This window comes from Thermobia domestica, chromosome 2 (assembly GCF_964235325.1).
Source record: "Thermobia domestica chromosome 2, izTheDome1.hap1.1, whole genome shotgun sequence".
NCBI classification, from domain to species: Eukaryota; Metazoa; Arthropoda; class Insecta; order Zygentoma; family Lepismatidae; genus Thermobia; species Thermobia domestica.
In genome coordinates this window covers 72,277,199-72,295,318 of record NC_137455.1, presented here as the reverse complement: position 1 = coordinate 72,295,318, position 18,120 = coordinate 72,277,199, and the positions used below count along the sequence as shown (strand labels likewise).

At 32.6% G+C, this 18,120-nt stretch overlaps 1 protein-coding gene across 3 annotated transcripts in view; it reads left to right on the top strand.

The window, feature by feature from the left end:
* Positions 1-18,120, top strand: part of LOC145672635 (neprilysin-2-like) — a 158,082-nt gene that overhangs the window by 51,143 nt on the left and 88,819 nt on the right. For all 3 annotated transcript variants that reach the window (XM_081741808.1, XM_081741803.1, XM_081741797.1), the window contains exon 8: positions 3,106-3,198. In XM_081741808.1, the coding sequence (XP_081597934.1) occupies positions 3,106-3,198 (93 nt within the window). The remainder of the gene's footprint in view (positions 1-3,105; positions 3,199-18,120) is intronic.

Sequence of the window (18,120 nt, the reverse complement as noted above, 5' to 3'; positions counted from 1 at the left end):
CCTTCAATTACTGGACTTGTCAGTATCAAAACGTGTCTTCCTCTATTAAACCAGTTTCACATGGAATTGATTTTCTTCTAAGAAAGGCACCAGAGAACTATACCTATATGTCTGATTTCAAATTTAGATACACTGTATGAAAACCCTAGCCTGACCTGTCTGAAAAATTATAGGAGAAACCACAAAGCAGTGAAGCTATAACTCCCAAGTCCCAACTTAGTCATACGTACAATATGAACTAAATAATTTGGTAAGAGAATTGAGCTCAGTATATCAAAATCAGAATTACTTGCTGACTCGATATCAATGGAATCTGAAATGGAGAATGTCAGAACATGTCACTAATTGGTCAGAGTAAAGTTATTATTTCGGTGTCTTCCCACTTTCGACAGTCCTATTAGCGACAGGAACTGTTTACTGTCCTATGAGCGACCGATTCGATCTGTTAACTGCCTTATGAGTCACCGGTTCGTTCATACTAAGATAATGGAAGAAGATAAGGTTCTCTCTTCTTTAACTTGTTTCATACTAATATGATTTAGATCCTAACAAAATGTACTATGAAAAATTTCGCTCTGCCTGAATTTAATACGTGAGAATGCTCTCATTACATTAACAATCTTTTATACGTTTTTCCTAATATTATATTTTTAAATTAATTTCTATGAATACATTGACTATATCAAGAGGAAAACTAACTAAATACTTAGAGTAGCTCCGTCTTTGTCAATAATTGTAATATAATTAAAATTTTCATGTTAAAATCATACGGAACATAAGTTTAGATTGAATATGTTTATGGCATAAGAAAGAAATCAGAAAGAGGTAGGGGCGCTCGAAAAAAAATTCTAGGGAAGGGCATCTCCATGGTTGCTGTATCACGTCTGGTATATCTGATATTTAATATATGTGGTTTGCTATATTACGTATACATTTTTGTGAGTCAGGGAGACAACTTCTGCCTTCCAATCGGGCGCCCATGGAAAGAGGGTGTTCACCACTTGAGGATATCAAAGAAATCTAAAAACACGGTGTATTCGAAGAAATTATTACACAAGTTACAAATCTCTCGCAGGACTTAACAGTTCGTCTAGTTATAAAGTACTATTTCAGATTGCTACACGACAAGCTTTTATGTATAAGTCAAAACAAGAGAGGAAGGCAAATTAAGCAATTAGTTTATGTTTTAGTAGCTTACAATAGGGAAGAAGGTAGTTTAAAGACTGTTTACCTTTTGGATTGTTTAGAGTGAACTGCATTGTAATTGGTGGGATTGGTTGAAAATAGCCAATCAGATGTAAGGGATATCAAAAGCTGTCTTTTGTAATTGATTTTTTTTTAACATTTTATTCACGGCGAAACTGTTACACGTTTAAGTTTTTCAAAATAAAATATATTACTGGGCTTAATGAGTAATTAGATTTGAATCAAATTAAGTACAGAAAACAGAGCTTTTGAAGAAAGGGGATATCACAACTGGATTTTCAATAATTACATAGGAATATACTTTTCATGGAAATATCCCTGTTGTCTCGTTAAATTATTTGATATGTTTTATGTCAAATATAACTCAAAATTAAAATAAGTTTTATTTGTATTCACAGTAGAGGAAAAATACATTTGACGAACAGTATCACTGGCACGTACATACCAAGGTTGTTCAGGCGCTAATAACGCCAGAGGCAAACATACTTTAGAAGATGGAATCAAATCATCTTCCATCATCTCAATGTAAATGAATCGGTCGCTCATAGGACAGATAACAGTTCCTGTCGCTAATAGGAGTGTCGCTTCTGGGACTAATTCATTATTTCCACCATTGCATATCAAACCCTGAACTCTAATGGTGAAATTTTCAATTACATCCGTGAGAGGTTTCAATGCACAAGAGTTTCTTACTCAAAAGAAGAAATATTTATTGGATCCTAAGTATTTCAGCTTAAGAAAAATGGAAGTTTTGATTCTGTCCTTAAAGACTGTAAGAAAAATTCACAGAATAAATTTAAGAACATAATGAGAAATTTCGTAGGAAACCACAGATTACAAAACTGCTAGGAATTGGCTTCGAATCCTCCTGCTGTTATATATGATGATGCGACTGTAAAGTATTCATTTAGAGCTTTACTTTCTGCACTTAGACATTAAATTATTTCCTACGAATTGCGATGAGATTTCAGATAAATATGGTGAACATCGTAATTTCGATCAAGATATTTTTATTCAATGGAAAAAAGGTACAGTGCTATAAAAAATGGAACGGTGACATGCTGATCAACTACAACTGGAGATTCAATCACGAGACAACCCCACGCAAGCATACAAAAAATAAATTAAAACAAATTTTAAGTAGTTACGTGACTAGTTGTCCATTTCTTAATGACATATTTAGCTGGCATTGAATAACTATTGTATTTCTCAGTAAATTCATCCGCCAAATTCGTACTACGGCCAAAAGTAATGATGGCACACTTCTGTCGTAATTAGAACCTATTAAAATTACCAGTGTTTCGAGAAACCTATATAAGAGATTTACTACCCTTCTTAGTGCTGTATACGTTGAATTCACTTCTAATACTTTGTCTCCTCTTTTACAGAAAAAAGTTAAAATTTATAGACTACAAAGGATTCCAGAATGTAACAATTTAACCTGCATATTGTTTTCAAATATTCATCTACTCTCTTTATACATGATTCTTCCAGCATCCATGAAATGATGACAAATTAGGTGTTGAGGTCAGAATCTTAAGAGTTCTAGTTTTAATATATACCGATGAAGACGAAGTTGGTTCAATGAAACAGTTTGTCACTGTCTGCAGTATTATAATATGCTTATAGGTTAGTTGTTTGACTATTATAAAATAAATTGTGTGTTCAATTGAGGTTTATAGCGTCCCATTCATCAGTGATGCTATTTGACACGTGAACCTACAGGTTAGCGTGGGATCCAAGCCACATGAGCTCAGGCTGGGAATTGAATCTGAGTCTCCCGCTTCAAAGACGCGTAAGCTAACCAAATAACCACGAGTGACCTTTAAAATAAATTATTATTATTACAATTATTTTTGTTGAACTTTATTATTATTTCTAATAGCTTTATTTTATTAGTTTCTTCCTCGCGCCGATGAAGTTAGAAGAACAATCTTAGCGAAGAACTATACAGAATACACCCTGGAAGAAATGAATACAATGTATCCAGAGGTAAGATATTTCTTTATTCGTTAGTTCAGCAGGACGTATGCGCAATTACAAAACGAAATAACCAGAACAATTCTTTAGTGTTTGCGTGGGTTATTATGTGTTGCAAAGAATAATAGGATATATAAAGATACTTTAATGGAAACACCTTTAAAAAACGTGCAGCCTACCACATCAATATGGCGTTGAACCACTTTTCGTCCTCGGAACAACTCTGATATGACGTGGAATGTAGTCATAGAGGTAGTGAATGGTATTAAATGGAATATTACACTATTTGACGTCAGTTCTATCACTCAGTTTCGTAAGAGAGTGGAAGCGGAAGTGGAGAGTAGAAGCTCAGTGCCCCACTCATTTTTTTTTAAAAGGAAAATACGAAACACGTATTCCCTCATTTTACGTCTACAATATCTGTGCACAGTTTCATTTACTTCGGTCCACTTCTTCTTGCCTTTCGGGCGTCAACTTTTAAAATTTTGGGTTGGGGGTTTTGCCGCCTAACACTGTTTTTGCGCAGAAAATTAAAAAAAAAAAACGTATTCGTTTACTTTTTGCATATTGTCACTACACAAAGTTTCGTTGCAATTCGTCATGTCTTTTAGGCACTTCTGACATACTGTATTTAGCACTTTTATTTCGTGATCAAAGGTTTGTAGGGGTCCGTCGTGCCCCACCGAACCGTTTTCTTCCCCCCCCCCCCAAATACAAAACACGTATTCTTTTATATTATGTCTACAAAATTTGTGCAGAATTTCATTCACTTCGATCCACTTCTTCTTGCCTTTCGGGCGTCAACTTTCAAAATTTTCGGTGGGCACTTTTGCCCTCTAAAACCGTTTTTTCCACAGAAAATTAAAAAAAAAAAAAAACACGGGTTCGTTTATTTTATGTGTAGTATCTACCTGCCAAATTTTATCAAAATCGGAATGTTACCATTGGGAAGTGTTACATGTTGGTATTATATGTAAATGAATTACAAAGGAGTTCTTCTTCTGTAGGAAGAGGGTGAAGCTTTTACTTGAAACAGTACTCCCTGCTTGTGTAGCTGCTAGCGCGTGTGACTTGCACACAGGGTCTCAAGTTCGATCCCCATTGAGAATTTATTATGCAAGTTTTTTCCTCAAATTTACGAGTTCCGTATATATTTGGTATATCTTTAAAGAAATTAAAATTTCAAGTGTTCTGGAATTTATTAATGTAGAAAAAAGGGCTGTTTTATATAAACACGTCTCCATATGAGAAATTTTAGTTTGGAGTTCATGATTCATTCCCGTTCTGCCTAAAGGCTCTCCAGCATTCTGTATAAAATATTTTAAATGATCTTATCTTTAGGCAGAATGGGAATTCCCGTTCTGCCTAATCTTTGGAGACAGATAATTTTATGCTGGAAGAATTTTTTAAAGGGAAATGTAGCACTGAAATGCTTGACTCCTAGCGTGTTTTTATGCACATCGAAAGTCATGCAGGTGCATATAATGGCTGTAGTAACGAGAACGGGGACAAAACCCAAGCGATAAACAATCCAAGAACAATTCTGACAAGATGGACAAAATCCTATGGACAGCATTATATGAGTATATGTTTGATTTACCATTGCTCGCCCTATATGATTATTTTTTCCCTTCAATTGTCGCATTTTCTTCCTTTTAAAATACAGAAAACCCAATAAAACGTATTCCTAAAAATGTTATAATAAAAGGGTAGTTTGGTTTTAATTACTTTCACACACACACACATGAAAAGTTCTGGGTGCTCCTATTTATTATACATTTAATACATTTGAAATACATTCAGCATGTTATTGTTAGACCATTGATTTTAATTGTGAAAACTGTGATGTTATTTCATTATTTTCAAATATTCATCTTCATGACGTAGCATATAGGAGCCTTATTTTGAGCGTTGCATAAATATTTATTTATTTTAATTCTGAAATACTGATCAAGATATTTTTAGCAAAGATGAAAATGTGAAATATAATTTATCTTTACTACAGACGTGTTCAAATTATTAGACTCAACATTCAGTTTCTGAATATTTTACAGTTCTTACAATATTAAATCAGAAAACGCTTTTCAACTTACAATTAGTACAAATTACTGTTCTGTAACTACTGTTCTGTACTGTTCTAATTTCTTTTGGTCATGGCATATGATTTCAATATCAATTAAACAAATGCGTACATGACATTTAAATATAAATACAATACAGTGTGTGTATCTAAATTGAAAACAAAAAATGAAATGGAATACTTACAAGAAAATGATCTCTCACACAAAGATTACTACTTCGTATGAAATCCGTTATTCTTTATTAAGTATTTTATCCTTTGTGGCATGCTATATTCGAGTTTAGCACATTTTGACTTCAATTCAGCATCATGATACCACAAATTGTTGATCTCCTCGATCAATTAATGTTTGTTTGTAATATGCTTCTTCTTAGCTTTTCCTTCATGAAACTCCAGGGGTTTTCAATCGGGTTCATATCAGGACTATTGCCAGGCCATGGAAGAACACTAATTTCGTTGTTCTCGAAGAATTTTGTCGCAGTTTTACTCCTGTGGCATGGAGCTCCATGATGCATAAAGATGAAGTGTGCGTCTTCATACCAGATTGCAGTCTGGGGAAGCAATTCTTCTTGAAGAACTTGTAGGTATTGGTCGTGTTTCATTGTTCTCTCTAATATAGGGGAGCTTGCCCCAGTACCGGACACCCAGTGGCGTATTTACGATTTTGTTTCGGGAGGGGCTTTGCTAACTTTCGGGGGGGGGGGGGCTTTGCCTGGAAATGTGAAAATTCTGCAAGATATTTCATTTACTTTACTATACTAAGTAAGATTTCGGGGGGGCTTAAGCCCGGAAGCCACCCCCCTAAATACGCCACTGCGGACACCTAAGCTTTTCTTTCTATTTGCTTAAAAACCAACCAACAGATCGATACAAGAAAACACACTGACAATAATCACAACATAACATTTTTATTATAAGATTTCAACATTAAATTTTTCGATTTTCTAAAATGCTCAAAATGGCGTTGGTCAAAAAACTGTTCCCAGTGTCGGACAGATTACTATAAATATCAAAGCGAGGAGTGGTTGTAAATATGCAAGCAAATGATATGTTGTAGTTATGAAATACAATTTATTTACTATGTTAATAGTATTACATAATCCACTTACAATATTAGCTGACAAGATGAGCTATACCCTCTATTAGTACTTTCGGTTTAAAAGTATGAAAATTGAGTAGAAAAGTTATAACCGCTTTCCGTGGTCTGTCCTCCGTTGTCCTGCCAGTGAGTATTTTCAGGAGACCTGGACTTACCTGGTTAAGACATTGAAGGACATCTCCAAAAAGGGATTACAAAATTTTCCCCAAATTGCCCGCCGGTGTCAATAACGAGATGAGCATTAGACATCGAGAGGTTCGGATGTCTCGTCTCGAAAACCCCACGGACGATCAGACGGTCACTCAGACCACAACGCACACAAACATTACCCATACATGCAACAAAAACACATGGAATAAAATGCCACTATGCTTATTTATTAAAACACCATTAAAAATGAACAATGTAGGAGAGAAAAAAAGTCACAACACTCAACACTGAATATATAATTATTTTCACTAATAAAATCACACTTCGCTTTTTCACTACACTATAGTCCTTTTATCACTTATATATATTATAATTAGAAAGATTATAATTAGGATTTCACTATAGATACTTTTCTCACACAGTTAATGCACATGGGGAATTAGGACCGTGGGGGCGACACCGGGATAATCCCACGAAGTAAATTGTGGCTGCTGCACAAATCCACAAAACTTGACGTTAACCTCTAGCAAAAACAATGTAGACAATTGACAAAATAGAATGAAAATGTTGGAGGGCGCGTTTACAACTGATACGCACTGGGTGTGCGAACCCGGAACTTCACTGATTGGGGTTAGATGTAAGATACGTCCTTCATTGGCTAATTAGCTTGTGCCCCTTAACATAATGTTATGCTCGATGCCACGGACATAGTGTCTTCTTGGCGATACGGAGTAACACTCCTCGAACTCAGAGGTTCGAGATACAAGCTGCACTGACCGACTGGTCAATGTTGGCAGTTCATTCCAAAATGCACTCAGGTTAAATGACCTGCATGTATATACAAATAGAATATAAAAAAAGAATTGGCGTTAATTTTTAGTCCATTGGCATGAGACATTGCTTTGCCTTGCGTGTGGGAACATTTAGATAACGAACTGGCAAAGCGTTGTGGTTGTCGTCGTTCTGGCGTTCGAACATCTGGTCAGCTAGTATTTCCATAAATGTTTGAAGAATATACTTGGTTTCAGTTCCAAATAGCTATAGAATATAGTTTTTCCATATTAATGTGTAAGGAAGAAACACTGAGAACCTTTGTCGCTCACTAAAACATTCTCACCACAAAGCAACGGTTTAGATATATATATGAGTGAACGATAAAATACTCCTTTGTCCTGTTGCCTGGGAAGAAAAACAGTTCCCATCGAAGAAAGAAGTTATTTGCGTCGCAGAATAAAGTATGAATCGAAAAATAATTACTGTTTTTACGAAATATACAGAGGGTCCACAAAAATACTTCTATAACCTGGTGAGGGTTATAAATTTTAAAAAAAGCAAAATAAAATAGTACTTCACCGCAACAATGTTTCTATCCCTACTAAATTGTACACAAAAGTGACTACTGTCACAACCATTGGTACAAGCAACATATTTATAAACTTCTACAATAATAATAAAGCTACGACTATAGTAACAATAATGTGTAGGAAATTAAAGCCAAAAGATTTTTCAAATTAAGTGCTTCATCTCAGTAAACTCACTGCTTACAATTTTCACAAATGAAGTAATCAATATTTTCACTGTCGATACACCCAACATGTGACCATCCTAGGCAACTGCAGCACTGTACTCAATCCTCATCGAAACCTCCACAAATAAGACACTCCGTGAGAGTATTTTCCTCTGCTTTGTCCAGCAGCTCTCCGAACACTACAGTTTCCCGCTAACACACTATCAACAGCTTTCTTCATACTTTCTTCATCCCGTTTCCCTTTCTTGTATGTGGGCATCCTTGTACCAAGTTCCTAGAAATCAAGTCCACCCTAAATATCTTATCAACTAATAGGGTAATTTCTTCTGTCTGGTACTGGGAACATTCGAAGTGTCCGGTATTAGGACCACACGATCTATTAGAAAAAATATTACCAACTAAAGACCATGGGAATTTTAGTTAATGCTTCCATACTGTATGCTTCTTTAATTATTAAGAAATATTATAAGAGTAAGATAAATTTAGTTCACTTACCAGAGGAGGGTGCAAATCTTCTGTAAAAGTTATATGTGTAATGCAAAATAACAGCGATAATCAATTTTCAGCGATTTAGTTAAGACTGCCGCGCACGACAGACAAGTGGCGCCAAACACTTACCCCTGCTCATAAATACTACAGACGCATGTAGAACAGCTACTGCTCTCTAACGCCGGAATGCTAGCACTAGTACTGTCCAGCACTGGGAAGAGTCCGGTACTGGGGCAAGCTCCCCTATACAGTTTTTCAGGCCCAAAGACAAACAAACATCACACCTCAGATCATGACTCAAGTAGGATGCTTCACTGTTTATTGGAGGCATTTCAACTTGAATTCCTCCAGAGGTCGACGTCGCACATAGTTTGAACATTCATCAGACACGAAGACAGATGATTCATCACTGAAACTCCTATTCTCAAATCATCAGCAGTCCAATGTTCTAGGCCTCGTGCCCATCCGAGGCAATTCTTTGGAATGAATGGAGTAATTTTTACTTTCTTCCTTGGTCTGAGTGCTTTTATTGCCTCAATACAAAGGATTCTTCGAACATTTTCAGGCGAAATGTTTACACCATACTCAGGCATTTTTATGCTTAAGTCTCTAGAAGCTGCGTTTCTGTTTCCCAGAGCCAATCTTTTTAATTTTTTGATACCTCTTATCGATAGCTTTGGATCTAACCCACTCTAATAGTAATTTGTCGTTGTGTCAAATTCCGCCAAAAGTGTTTTGGCAACTTCCACTTTATGGGAAGAAAGGTCTCTGGCTTTTCAAATTATGCCGCGATTACGGGACTTCATAGAATAAAAGATTAATTACACAAAATACCGCAAGATCACTTTGAACTGGCCCATTTGAACTGTTGAACGCTTTGATTGTCGTAACTGCTTACGACTGCAAGCACTATATTTCAGATTGTAACTTGTTAGAAACCACAATAGCTGTCTACAACTGAAATACCACTTTCAGAACTCTCTCCCCTCTACTAATGCCATCTGTTGTTCTATGGTGATATCACCATTCTAAGTGTACAGTAAACAAATGAAGGATCCTATACTGGTGGTTTAAACCATTAAATTACATGTTCAAGAACTCCGAAATTAGGACTGCAACATCAATTTCGCATTTTTCGAGGGCGAGTCTAATAATTTGAACACGTCAGCACAACAGTCTTACGTGTTTTATTGAGTTTTCAGTATTTTAGAAAGGTTACTTCAATAAAGTGAAGAATTACATATAACATTTTAGGTGCATGGCATCATCATCATCATAGGTATTCTGCCATTATTGGCAGGTCACTTGAAATTGTGAGAAGCTTCCATGCTCCACTGTCTTCCGTTAACCTCTTTCTCTTCACGTACGATTTTTCTGTTTTGATATCGTCTATCAGCTACCGCGGTGATTTTAGCAGACATTTGTCCGCAGACAAAACGAAATATCCCAGGGTTGCCAGTATACATTTCAAATGTGTACTATCAAAACCAATTAAGGTACTTCTAGTGCAATGTCAATAACGATTCACGTCTATAACTTAATATGCACATAATATGGTAACATGTATAATATCTAATTTAATTTTCACATATATAGCGATTAATTTTTCAGAAAATAACAGCAAAATATTGCCTCAATAAAAGGTAAAAAAAGTACAGTGCCAATTTTAAAATTAATAATCTAATAATTTTATATTCATCTACAGGGTCCCCACTTACAGTTTATCACCATATAAAAGTGGGATATGTATATCCCTATAAAATATGTACGAGGAAAATACACTAATTTTTCAGATAAATATGAGCAAAATATTCCCTCAAATAAAGCTGAAAAACGACCTGTGCCAACTTTAAAATTAATTAACTAATAATTTTATATTCATCTACACGGTCCCAACTTACAGTTTATCACCATATAAAAGTGGGATATGTATATCTCTAGAAAATATGTACGAGGAAAATACACTAATTTTTCAGATAAATATGAGCAAAATATTCCCTCAAATAAAGCTGAAAAACGACCAGTGCCAACTTTAAAATTAATTAACTAATACTTTACTATTCTTCTACAGGGTCCCCACTTACAGTTTATCACCATATAAAAGTGGGATATGTATATCTCTTCAAACTATGAACGAGGAAAATACACTAATTTTTCAGATAAATATGAGCAAAATATTCCCTCAAATAAAGCTGAAAAACGACCAGTACCAACTTTAAAATTAATTAACTAATAATTTTATATTCATCTACAGGGTCCCCACTTACAGTTTATCACCATATAAAAGTAGGATATGTATATCTCTACAAAATATGTACGAGTAAAATACACTAATTTTTCAGATATATATGAGCAAAATATTCCCTCAAATAAAGCTGAAAAACGACCAGTGCCAACTTTAAAATTAATTAACTAATGATTTTATATACATCTACAGGGTCCCCACTTACAGTTTATTACCATATAAAAGTGGGATATGTATATCTCTACAAAATATGTACGAGGAATATACACTAGATTTTCAGATAAATATGAGCAAAATATTCCCTCAAATAAAGCTGAAAAACGACCAGTGCCAACTTTAAAATTAATTAACTAATGATTTTATATTCATCTACAGGGTCCCCACTTACAGTTTATCACCATATAAAAGTGGGATATGTATGTCTCTACAAAATATGTACGAGGAAAATACACTAATTTTTCAGATAAATATGAGCAAAATATTCCATCAAAAAAAGTTGAAAAACGACCAGTGCCACCTTTAAAATTAATTAACTAATAATTTTATATTCATCTGCAGGGTCCCCACTTACAGTTTATCACCATATAAAAGTGGGATATGTATATCTCTTCAAACTATGAACGAGGAAAATACACTAATTTTTCAGATAAATATGAGCAAAATATACCCTCAAATAAAGCTAAAAAACGACCAGTGCCAACTTTAAAATTAATTAACTAATGATTTTATATTCATCTACAGGGTCCCCACTTACAGTTTATCACCATATAAAAGTGGGATATGTATATCTCTACAAAATATGTACGAGGAAAATACACTAATTTCTCAGATAAATATGAGCAAAATATTCCTTCAAATAAAGCTGAATAACGACCAGTGCCAACTTTAAAATTAATTAACTAATAATTTTATATTCATCTGCAGGGTCCCCACTTAGTTTATCACCATATAAAAGTGGGATATGTATATCTCTACAAAATATGTACGAGGAAAATACACTAATTTTTCAGATAAATATGAGCAAAATATTCCATCAAATAAAGCTGAAAAACGACCAGTGCCAACTTTAAAATTAACTAACTAATAATTTTATATTCATCTACAGGGTCCCCACTTAGTTTATCACCATATAAAAGTGGGATATGTATATCTCTATAAAATATTTACGAGGAAAATACACTAATTTTTCAGATAAATATGAGCAAAATATTCCCTCAAGTAAAACCTAAAAAAAAGAGCAGTGCCACCTTTAAAATTAATTAACTAATAATTTTATATTCTTCTACAGGGTCCACACTTACAGTTTATCACCATATAAAAGTGGGATATGTATATCTCTGTAAAATATGTACGAGGAAAATACACTAATTTTTCAGATAAAAGTGAGTAAAATAATCCCTCAAATAAAGTTGAAAAACGACCAGTGCCAACTTTAAAATTATTAAATTAAAACTTTAATATTCTTCTACAGGGTCCCCACTTACAGTTTATCACCATATAAAAGTGGGGTATGTATATGTATGTAAAATATGTACGAGCAAAATACACTAATTTTTCAGATAAATATGAGCCTAATATTCCCTCAAATAAAGCTGAAAAACGACCAGTGCCACCTTTAAAACTAATTAACTAATAATTTTATATTCATCTACAGGGTCCCCACTTACAGTTTATCACCATATAAAAGTGGGATATGTATATCTCTAGAAAATATGTACGAGGAAAATACACTAATTTTTCAGATAAAAGTGAGTAAAATAATCCCTCAAATAAAGTTGAAAAACGACCAGTGGCAACTTTAAAATTATTAAATTAAAACTTTAATATTCATCTACAGGGTCCCCACTTTCAGTTTATCACCATATAAAAGTGAGATATGTATATCTCTGTAAAATATGTACGAGGAAAATACACTAATTTTTCAGATAAAAGTGAGTAAAATATTCCCTGAAATAAAGTTGAAAAACGACCAGTGCCAACTTTAAAATTAATTAACTAATAATTTTATATTCATCTAAAGGTTCCCCACTTACAGTTTATCACCATATAAAAGTGGGATATGCATATCTCTACAAAATATGTACGAGGAAAGTACAATAATTTTTCAGATAAATATGAGTAAAATATTCCCTCAAATAAAGCTGAAAAACGACCACTGCCAACTTTAAAATTAATTAAATAATAATTTTATATTCATCTACAGGGTCCCCACTTACAGTTTATCACCATATAAAAGTGGGATATGTATATCTCTATAAAATATTTACGAGGAAAATACACTAATTTTTCAGATAAATATGAGCAAAATATTCCCTCAAGTAAAACCTAAAAAAAAGAGCAGTGCCACCTTTAAAATTAATTAACTAATAATTTTATATTCTTCTACAGGGTCCACACTTACAGTTTATCACCATATAAAAGTGGGATATGTATATCTCTGTAAAATATGTACGAGGAAAATACACTAATTTTTCAGATAAAAGTGAGTAAAATAATCCCTCAAATAAAGTTGAAAAACGACCAGTGCCAACTTTAAAATTATTAAATTAAAACTTTAATATTCTTCTACAGGGTCCCCACTTACAGTTTATCACCATATAAAAGTGGGGTATGTATATGTATGTAAAATATGTACGAGCAAAATACACTAATTTTTCAGATAAATATGAGCCTAATATTCCCTCAAATAAAGCTGAAAAACGACCAGTGCCACCTTTAAAACTAATTAACTAATAATTTTATATTCATCTACAGGGTCCCCACTTACAGTTTATCACCATATAAAAGTGGGATATGTATATCTCTAGAAAATATGTACGAGGAAAATACACTAATTTTTCAGATAAAAGTGAGTAAAATAATCCCTCAAATAAAGTTGAAAAACGACCAGTGGCAACTTTAAAATTATTAAATTAAAACTTTAATATTCATCTACAGGGTCCCCACTTTCAGTTTATCACCATATAAAAGTGAGATATGTATATCTCTGTAAAATATGTACGAGGAAAATACACTAATTTTTCAGATAAAAGTGAGTAAAATATTCCCTGAAATAAAGTTGAAAAACGACCAGTGCCAACTTTAAAATTAATTAACTAATAATTTTATATTCATCTAAAGGTTCCCCACTTACAGTTTATCACCATATAAAAGTGGGATATGCATATCTCTACAAAATATGTACGAGGAAAGTACAATAATTTTTCAGATAAATATGAGTAAAATATTCCCTCAAATAAAGCTGAAAAACGACCACTGCCAACTTTAAAATTAATTAAATAATAATTTTATATTCATCTACAGGGTCCCCACTTACAGTTTATCACCATATAAAAGTGGGATATGTATATCTCTACAAAATATGTACGAGGAAAATACACTAATTTTTCAGATAAATATGAGCAAAATATTCCCTCAAGTAAAACAGAAAAAAGAGCAGTGCCACCTTTAAAACTAATTAACTAATAATTTTATATTCATCTACAGGGTCCCCACTTACAGTTTATCACCATATAAAAGTGGGATATGTATATCTCTGTAAAATATGTACGAGGAAAATACACTAATTTTTCAGATAAATATGAGCAAAATATTCCCTCAAATAAAGCTGAAAAACGACCAGTGCCAACTTTAAAATTATTAAATTAAAACTTTAATATTCTTCTACAGGGTCCCCACTTACAGTTTATCACCATATAAAAGTGGGATATGTATATCTCTTCAAACTATGAACGAGGAAAATACACTAATTTTTCAGATAAATATGAGCAAAATATTCCCTTAAATAAAGCTGAAAAACGACCAGTACCAACTTTAAAATTAATTAACTAATAATTTTATATTCATCTACAGGGTCCCCACTTACAGTTTATCACCATATAAAAGTAGGATATGTATATCTCTACAAAATATGTACGAGGAAAATACACTAGATTTTCAGATAAATATGAGCAAAATATTCCCTCAAATAAAGCTGAAAAACGACCAGTGCCAACTTTAAAATTAATTAACTAATGATTTTATATTCATCTACAGGGTCCCCACTTACAGTTTGTCACCATATAAAAGTGGGATATGTATGTCTCTAGAAAATATGTACGAGGAAAATACACTAATTTTTCAGATAAATATGAGCAAAATATTCCATCAAAAAAAGCTGAAAAACGACCAGTGCCAACTTTAAAATTAATTAACTAATAATTTTATATTCATCTGCAGGGTCCCCACTTACAGTTTATCACCATATAAAAGTGGGATATGTATATCTCTTCAAACTATGAACGAGGAAAATACACTAATTTTTCAGATAAATATGAGCAAAATATACCCTCAAATAAAGCTAAAAAACGACCAGTGCCAACTTTAAAATTAATTAACTAATGATTTTATATTCATCTACAGGGTCCCCACTTACAGTTTATCACCATATAAAAGTGGGATATGTATATCTCTACAAAATATGTACGAGGAAAATACACTAATTTCTCAGATAAATATGAGCAAAATATTCCTTCAAATAAAGCTGAATAACGACCAGTGCCAACTTTAAAATTAATTAACTAATAATTTTATATTCATCTCCAGGGTCCCCACTTAGTTTATCACCATATAAAAGTGGGATATGTATATCTCTACAAAATATGTACGAGGAAAATACACTAGATTTTCAGATAAATATGAGCAAAATATTCCCTCAAATAAAGCTGAAAAACGACCAGTGCCAACTTTAAAATTAATTAACTAATGATTTTATATTCATCTACAGGGTCCCCACTTACAGTTTGTCACCATATAAAAGTGGGATATGTATGTCTCTAGAAAATATGTACGAGGAAAATACACTAATTTTTCAGATAAATATGAGCAAAATATTCCATCAAAAAAAGCTGAAAAACGACCAGTGCCACCTTTAAAATTAATTAACTAATAATTTTATATTCATCTGCAGGGTCCCCACTTACAGTTTATCACCATATAAAAGTGGGATATGTATATCTCTTCAAACTATGAACGAGGAAAATATACTAATTTTTCAGATAAATATGAGCAAAATATACCCTCAAATAAAGCTAAAAAACGACCAGTGCCAACTTTAAAATTAATTAACTAATGATTTTATATTCATCTACAGGGTCCCCACTTACAGTTTATCACCATATAAAAGTGGGATATGTATATCTCTACAAAATATGTACGAGGAAAATACACTAATTTCTCAGATAAATATGAGCAAAATATTCCTTCAAATAAAGCTGAATAACGACCAGTGCCAACTTTAAAATTAATTAACTAATAATTTTATATTCATCTCCAGGGTCCCCACTTAGTTTATCACCATATAAAAGTGGGATATGTATATCTCTACAAAATATGTACGAGGAAAATACACTAATTTTTCAGATAAATATGAGCAAAATATTCCATCAAATAAAGCTGAAAAACGACCAGTGCCAACTTTAAAATTAACTAACTAATAATTTTATATTCATCTACAGGGTCCCCACTTAGTTTATCACCATATAAAAGTGGGATATGTATATCTCTATAAAATATTTACGAGGAAAATACACTAATTTTTCAGATAAATATGAGCAAAATATTCCCTCAAGTAAAACCTAAAAAAAGAGCAGTGCCACCTTTAAAATTAATTAACTAATAATTTTATATTCTTCTGCAGGGTCCCCACTTACAGTTTATCACCATATAAAAGTGGGATATGTATATCTCTGTAAAATATGTACGAGGAAAATACACTAATTTTTCAGATAAAAGTGAGTAAAATAATCCCTCAAATAAAGTTGAAAAACGACCAGTGCCAACTTTAAAATTATTAAATTAAAACTTTAATATTCTTCTACAGGGTCCCCACTTACAGTTTATCACCATAAAAAAGTGGGGTATGTATATGTATGTAAAATATGTACGAGGAAAATACACTAATTTTTCAGATAAATATGAGCCTAATATTCCCTCAAATAAAGCTGAAAAACGACCAGTGCCACCTTTAAAACTAATTAACTAATAATTTTATATTCATCTACAGGGTCCCCACTTACAGTTTATCACCATATAAAAGTGGGATATGTATATCTCTACAAAATATGTACGAGGAAAATACACTAATTTTTCAGATAAAAGTGAGTAAAATAATCCATCAAATAAAGTTGAAAAACGACCAGTGGCAACTTTAAAATTATTAAATTAAAACTTTAATATTCATCTACAGGGTCCCCACTTTCAGTTTATCACCATATAAAAGTGAGATATGTATATCTCTGTAAAATATGTACGAGGAAAATACACTAATTTTTCAGATAAAAGTGAGTAAAATATTCCCTGAAATAAAGTTGAAAAACGACCAGTGCCAACTTTAAAATTAATTAACTAATAATTTTATATTCATCTAAAGGTTTCCCACTTACAGTTTATCACCATATAAAAGTGGGATATGCATATCTCTACAAAATATGTACGAGGAAAGTACACTAATTTTTCAGATAAATATGAGTAAAATATTCCCTCAAATAAAGCTGAAAAACGACCACTGCCAACTTTAAAATTAATTAAAAAATAATTTTATATTCATCTACAGGGTCCCCACTTACAGTTTATCACCATATAAAAGTGGGATATGTATATCTCTACAAAATATGTACGAGGAAAATACACTAATTTTTTAGATAAATATGAGCAAAATATTCCCTGAAATAGAGCTGAGAAACGACCAGTGCCAACTTTAAAATTAATTAACTAATAATTTTATATTCATTTACACGGTCCCCACTGACAGTTTATCACCATATAAAAGTGGGATATGTATATCTCTACAAAATATGTACGAGGAAAATACACTAATGTTTTAGATAAATATGAGCAAAATATTCCATCAAATAAAGCTGAAAAACGACCAGTGCCAACTTTAAAATTAATTAACTAATAATTTTATATTCATCTACAGGGTCCCCACTTACAGTTTATCACCATATAAATGTGGGATATTTATATCTCTTCAAACTATGAACGAGGAAAGTACACTAATTTTTCAGATAAATATGAGCAAAATATTCCATCAAATAAAGCTGAAAAACGACCAGTGCCAACTTTAAAATTAATTAACTAATAATTTTATATTCATCTCCAGGGTCCCCACTTAGTTTATCACCATATAAAAGTGGAATATGTATATCTCTACAAAATATGTACGAGGAAAATATACTAATTTTTCAGATAAATATGAGCAAAATATTCCATCAAATAAAGCTAAAAAACGACCAGTGCCAACTTTAAAATTAATTAACTAATAATTTTATATTCATCTACAGGGTCCCCACTTACAGTTTATC